The sequence below is a fragment of the Zea mays genome, chromosome 9 (assembly GCF_902167145.1).
Source record: "Zea mays cultivar B73 chromosome 9, Zm-B73-REFERENCE-NAM-5.0, whole genome shotgun sequence".
NCBI classification, from domain to species: domain Eukaryota; kingdom Viridiplantae; phylum Streptophyta; class Magnoliopsida; order Poales; family Poaceae; genus Zea; species Zea mays.
In genome coordinates, this window is record NC_050104.1 from 55,253,235 (window position 1) to 55,260,482 (window position 7,248).

At 47.0% G+C, this 7,248-nt stretch overlaps 1 protein-coding gene across 1 annotated transcript; it reads left to right on the forward strand.

Moving 5' to 3' along the window:
- The first annotated feature begins 540 nt into the window (after positions 1–540).
- On the forward strand, positions 541–4,516 carry LOC606406 (glycosyltransferase). Its single transcript, NM_001112281.1, is given in 6 exon segments — positions 541–836; positions 963–1,067; positions 1,158–1,205; positions 1,344–1,463; positions 1,676–1,810; positions 3,149–4,516. Coding segments are annotated over 6 exon segments (1,719 nt in total). The 5' UTR covers positions 541–691; the 3' UTR covers positions 4,315–4,516.
- Positions 4,517–7,248: the final 2,732 nt, after the last annotated feature.

Here is a 7,248-nt window from a genome sequence, read left to right on the forward strand (position 1 = left end):
TATAATACTAGCTAGAATCTATTCTTAATCACGTTTACCTCAACTAATATTTATTTCCGTGCTTTTCATTCCATAGCTGTCTAGGCTAGCTGACATCAGCTGCTATGCTCTGTTGCATCACTTTTCCATGTGCTTTTCCTGTTTGTCGCACTGGCCTTCCCCCGTGGGCCGTGGGATTGATAGATCTTTTAAAATACGGAGCGGCGTGTCGCAGTGCCGCGCGGACTTGTTCCAACGATGCGAGAGACTAATCAAAAGCCAACGTGAGAGTGAGATCGGAGGAAGGAAACACCTTCGAAAGCAGAGGCGATCAAGTCACTCGGTCGCCAGCCTAGCAGCCAGCTACCGCATCTCCGGGCGTTGCACTTGCACAGGGCGGCCTCCATAGTTCCATACTACGAACATGCCCAACTGTCCGCTGGGTCTGGGTCAGACAGAATCTGCCACCCACCCCACCTCCTAGTCTCCCGCCGCGGCCCTCTGGTCAGAGGCCCACATAGATAGAGGGGAACCAGCACACGCAGACGCAGGAAGCCAAGTCGCCTGACTTGCGTCTTCTTGCTTCCTCCTGTGCCGTGTTTCATTTCTTTGACACAACGACGTCCGGGCAGCCGCCTCCTGTCGCCAGTTCGCCACTCTCTGGTTGCTGCACGCCTCTAGTCGGCGGGGCCAAGAGGTGGAAAAGGGCAGGATGAAGTCCGGCGAGCGGCCGAAGCAGATGCGGGGCGTCCGGCAGGAATCTCGGCGGTTCCGGCTTCTGGTCATCGTCGCCGGCTTCTTCCTCGTCTCCCTGACCTTCGTCGTCATCTCCAAGCCCGATTCCATCCTGTCCAGCCGTAAGTAAAAGAATTCAGCGAATCGGAACTCGATTGCTCTCACCTTTGCCTCCCTTCGAGCGCGACTACCTTTCAATCAATTTCGTTAACTAACCGAACTTCGTGTTCGCCTCTCTTTTTTTTCAGTGAACGGCAAGCTGCCGGTGGACCAGGCGCCGACGTCCATCCTGATCCAGCAGAAGGTTAACTCGCCCCCCGCCACCGCACTTGAGACCTCCACCGACGCACTGCGTGAGCAATCCCCCCCCGTCGAATTTCTGGAGACCTCATTTTATCTTTGGGGAAAAAATTACTGAACTTTGGGTGTTTCTTCCTGCGCAGGTGGAGACCCTAGAGTGGTCGATGACGAAGCCGATCCAAGACCACAGGGTGAATTTCTTTTCTTTTTTTGTTTATTGATTAATCTTATCTGAAAGGTGTTCTTTCTCGCTCAATTTTACTTGTTTACGCCGCTGTTCGACTGACGTATGCGCTACTGCTGCTGCCTTCAATCCCCTCTCGCTGCAGGGTTCAAGGGCGAGGAGGAAGAGAGCCGGGTACTGAGCGAGCCGGACGCGACCAGCGGGATGACGGAGCTGACCCCCGACAAGGACGGCAGCGGCCGTAAATCCAACGAGGAGGTGCTAGGTGAGGCGTCGCAGTTGAGCCGCTCATGATGAACTTGTCCGGACCGGACACCCGATTCCAAATCCGTTCGTTTCCGTTTCCGTTTTCGTTTCCGTTTCCGTTTTTGTTTCGTTACAGTCGGTGGGCGTTCGCAGTCGCAGATCCATGATTTGAGAGGCTCCACCCTGTTCGCTTTTTCTCACTCGATTTTGCCCTGGATTGTTCACGTCCAGGCGGCGGAGGTGACGGCGAGGGGAAAAGTAAGGAGGACCGCGGCCACGGGCCGGAGAAGCATAAAGTGACGCTCCCAACCGTTTCCAACTACACTATTCATGACACCGAGGACACCCAAAATGCCAAGCAAGACGGTGTGTACCCCATTCTTATCTTTATTTATGCTTCGCGTACTGCTTCTTCTACATGAAAGACCTCGATTTGCCAAATTACAAACATTAGTGTTTGTGAGTTAGCCTTTTGCCAATTGTGTCTAAAGTGGAACTTTATGACTTCACTAGGTCTAAACATGAGCTCATTTCACCTTGTGACACTTAAGTAACCTTCTTGAACCTTTAGTTCCTCTCTTTATAATATGGATAGCTATATTAAAGTTGATAAAATATTCTATTATGTCTTGCGATAGAATAAAATGTCCTAGCTTAGATTTTTATCTTTTATTCTCATTCCATCTCGATCCTAACCCAATCAACCAAACATCATCTCTTCTCAGCCTGACTAATCACATGCAACCAACCAAACTTAATGAATTGCATGTACACAACTTGTCTCAAGTGAGCCTGTTTCATTGGATATGAGCCATGCTAGATCATGCAGGCAACGAATCAGGCCCTTGGTTGTTCTTAATGGGATATGGTGGTGCGGATATCATTCCTTTGATGTGCCACGAGATCAAGTTGTCCGGAGGTTTAAGCATTTGTCTTGGCCAGAGCCAGGACATGCTCTCAGGGCATGGGTCCTGGGAGTGGTGGGCACACTAGATGGGTCCATAGTAATTTCTTATATCAGGATCCTTAAATGCGTTTTTGTAGCATCTAGGTGTATGGTCTTCATCGGTGCTGATAAACTCATATTCTTGTGCTTAAGATTATGTTTGGATCCGATGGTCTAAAGTTTAGCTATTAAACTTTAGATCACTTTAGCTCTTTAGTCTCTAAATAGGAGGTGTGAAGTGCCGACTGACAGTTTCACCAAACTTTAAGCCTTTGTCCAAAGTTTTAGTCATCCACTTTAGCTAACTAAAGTTTAGATCGGAGAATCGATACAAATCTTAATTTAGACAGCGTAGTACAATTTTTTTATTAAAACCTCTAGTCTTTTTTTCCTTGGGATCTACCTAAACTGTATCGTTCTCCATTGCGATGGTCCAGCTATTTCTGCCTAATATTTTGATTAAACATAGCTTGCTGTATTGTTCTCCATTGCGATGGTCTAGGTGTCAAGCTATTTTTATTAAACATAGTTTGGGAGCAAGGATAACAGAGAGAATCGGAGGGGCTAAAATCCTCTTGTTATTCATCCTCTTCCTATTCAAAATTAAATAGCAAGAGAAATTTAGCACCTCCGGTATCATGGCTCCCAAACTAGCCCTAAAGTGTCTCGTTCTCACTTGCGATGGTCCAGCTATTTCTGCCAAATATTTTGATTAAAGATAGCGTGTTGTTGACATAGAAGTACCTTCCACTTTGCAGATACAAGTAATGACCAGCAGGGGAGCAAGCCCCTGTGCGACTTCTCAAATTTCAGAGCAAACGTGTGCGAGATGCGTGGTGACGTTAGAGTTCACCCAAATGCTGCATCAATCATGTTCATGGAGCCTGGGCATTCGCAGAGAGATGAGCTGTGGAAAATCAAGCCGTACCCTCGGAAAGGGGACGAGTTCTGCCTTAGCCATATCACGGAGCTGACGGTGAAATCAAGCAAAGTGGCCCCCGAGTGCAGCAAGTACCATGACGTGCCTGCTGTGATCTTTTCCCTGACAGGCTACACTGGAAATCTGTTCCACGACTTCACTGACGTGATGGTCCCTCTTTTCACGACAGCAAGCGAGTTCAACGGAGAAGTCCAGTTCCTTATAACGGACATGGCGCTCTGGTGGACAATCAAGTACCATACCGTTCTTGAGAAACTGTCCAAGTACCCTGTGATCGATTTCAGCAAGGACGGCGAGGTGCACTGCTTCAAGCATGTCATCGTCGGCCTGCATGCCTACATGGAGTTCACGATAGACTCGTCCAAGGCTCCGCACAACTACTCGATGGTTGACTTTAACAGATTCATGCGCGGCGCTTACTCGCTGGGCAGGGACAGTGTCACCGTGCTGGGAGAGTACCCTAAGGTGAAGCCTAGGCTGCTCATCATCAAGAGGCACCGCACAAGGATGTTCCTCAACCTGGACGAGATCATTGCAATGGCTGAGGAGCTCGGCTTTGAGGTGGTCATCGACGAGGCCAACGTGAGCTCTGATATCTCCAAGTTCGCGGCGCTGGTGAACACGGTGGACGTTATGATGGGCGTCCATGGAGCTGGGCTCACAAACTGCGTGTTCTTGCCGCAGAACGCCACGCTGATCCAGATTGTGCCGTGGGGAGGGTTGGAATGGGTGTCCCGCACCGACTTCGGCAACCCCGCGGAGCTGATGGGGCTGCACTACAAGCAGTACAGCATCGGCGTGCACGAGAGCAGCCTCACGGAGCAGTACCCGAGCGACCATGAGATCTTCAAGAACCCCATTTCTTTCCACAAGAAAGGGTTTGACTTCATCAGGCAGACCTTCATGGACAAGCAGAACGTGAAGCTGGACTGCAAGAGGTTCAGGCCTATTCTGTTGGAGGCACTGGACAACCTCAACGCGTAAGACCGTAAAAGCTTGTGCTTGTGCTCAATTGGTACTGGGCATGGCAATAGAGATTCCTTCCTGTATACAATTCCTTCTTTTTTTTTTACAATTCGTTCCTTTTAGTAAAATCTATTGTTCGTTCTGTCCCTCCCTGAGAAGGTTCGCATTGTGGAAAATTTAGGAGAAATTGGCTTATAAAAGTTGTTGTATACACACTGTATAAATTGCTGCCACTGCATAGCTTTCGTTCTAATCAATCATACATAGCTCCCGTTCCAGGAAAAAAAATAGTATAAATTCTTCCGGAAATCCACTCTTGTTGCCAGGTGGCAGCCGCAGTGCCATGTGCGACATGTCTTCTTTCATCCTGCAACACTACAGTATTTTGGGCTGGTACCAGCAAAGCGATGTGCTGAGGCGCATGCAGTTTATTAGTTAACTACCCTGGCTCCCACATGGTCAGCATGTAAGTACACCAGGTCTATGATAACAATAAGATTTTTAGGAAACATGTGATTATATATGCTTTAAGCATGTGATGGTACAGGGGACAAGCTAGTTCAACTACCAAACTTTGGCATCCCCCTCACGGCAAATCGCGACTTCTTTTAGTTAGACACGGCCGGTCTATGTGGGGAGTGTGGTCCAACCACGAACGAAGTCTACAAGCTTGTGATATGCCTCTCGAGAGTCATATTCACAAATTTTACACATTATTGGTCCTCGACTCCAAACCGTGCTGTCTTTTTTCTAGGGCTCTTTTGAAGGATTATTTTATGAATCCTATATTTTTTCTAAATTTTTTGAACTATTTTTTTTTCAAATTCATGTATTATTTATGTGAAATTCCCGTGTTCAAAGGAAGCTCTTAGAAAGGATGGCCCTAATATAGCACTGATGTGACATTGATTCTGCTGCCATATGAGTACGATGACGTTAATATGGTGCGACAGCTCAATAATATATTGAGATTATATTGGTTCTGCCATGTGGATATAAAAATAAAAATAAAATCATTGGACGCAAGTGCTAATTGTGGATTTGACACCAATCCCAGATTATCTTGGATCTAGGGATGTGAATGATATGAGCATTATTCGTTGGTATTCAAATTCGATTCATCTAAGTGATACATATTTTAGTCCAGGTTACTCACTATCTGATCCGTATCTGATTTATATTCGTATCGGTATACTCAAAGTCAGATATTTAAGATATTGATATGCATTTAAATTTTATCCAGCACAACTCAACGATCCAAATTTAAAGAAAAAAAACTGAAAAAATTATAGTCGAAGCAATATCAGTCTATATTGATACAATTACAACTCTAAGGGCTAGTTTGGGAGTACCAGAAGATTAACCCATGGTAGACAATCTCCCCCACGGGATTTTTTTGGACAGTTGGATCCCAGGGCATGTTTCCACCTAGTGAGGAATTTCCACGTTGTTGTTTGGGAGTACCATGAGCAGCGCCAGAAGCAGCAAGGCCCTCGTGCTGGCACGCCGCCATCACAGATCGAACATCAAGCAGCGCCCTATGCCGATCTGTGGTGGATTCACGGCCGAAGTCGACGACAGAGGTGAAATTTGTGGGGAGGAGAAGGTGTCAGCAGCAGCACACAGGTGGGAACCGTGAATACGCGAGACGAGAGGAGGAAACAGATCGGGATAACCGCCCGACCTTCGGACATCGGGCACGATTCCACGCGGAAGTTGGGTTGACACCGGGTCAATATCACCACGAATCGGCCTTCCAAACAGGCTGGAACCGTGCCCGGGGGAGATTCTCGTGCGGGACCCGGCATAGGGAAAACAACAAATTCCCAGCGAGGAATCGGTCTGCAAACCAGCCCTAAGGTGGTGTTTGGTTAGAGGGACTAAAGATTAGTCTCTAGTTTTTAGTCCTATTTAGTCCCTTTTTTGCCTAACACTAGGACTAAAATATGGACTAAAATGATTTAGTCTTTAGTCCTTCACATAGGTGCTAAAAGAGACTAAAAGCCCACATGAATGTATTCCAAGGGCATTTGAGTCTTTGGACAATTATTTAATGACTTTAGAATCTATTTAGTCACTAGAACCAAACAAGTAGGGACTAAAGTTTAGTCCTAAGACTAAAGTTTAGTCTTAAGATTAATTGAAACCAAACATGACCTAAGTCTAGCATATCCACCAGTGACGTGTTTTTTTCTCTCAAGTAAGTGAATATTGGTAAGTTGCAATGAAAGGGAAAAGTTACCAGATAACATGCACCATAAGGGTCAGTTTGGCAGTCCACTTCCTCGCGTGGATTTTCCACTTTTCCCTGGGCTGGCAACCCACGCGAGAATTTTCCACGGACATAACTCCAGCTTGTTTGGAAGGCAGCGCCATGGGGTATCGGCCCGGCCTCAGGCCCAGCTTCCGTGTGGAACACATCCCGGCCTCGGACATCGAGCGACCATCCCTGGCTTATCTTCTCTCGTCTTGCACTCTCGCCTGGAGTCACTCGAGCACACCGCCACCACTATCACACCATACAATTTATCCTCCGGCACCGGCATCACCTCGGATCGTCACATCTTCATGCCCTTGTTACTAGGTTTTCTCCGTTTGTCTTGTAGATCTTGGGAAGAAAGGAACGAGCACGAGTAATTTCTTATAGACCGAATGAGACTTCGATCCGTGAAGCCTACCGGCGAGACGCTGAAGCAAGCATGTTTTATGCCATCTGATCTGATACGTGTGGCGTCTCTGCTTTCTTGTTGTCTTCATTGCAGTCGTGTCGTCTTCCTTCCTCACTGCGGCTCAGGTTCCTGGTCGGAAGAGTAGCAAAGTCCATCTAGTCCTTTCGTGGCTCAGGTTCATGTGTCCTCCTTCAGTCTGTAACACCAAACTTGCTAGGTATATAAATCAGGTTATTGATTTGCCCATTCTTCTATAATCTATTTTTGTTCTTCTAATTAAATT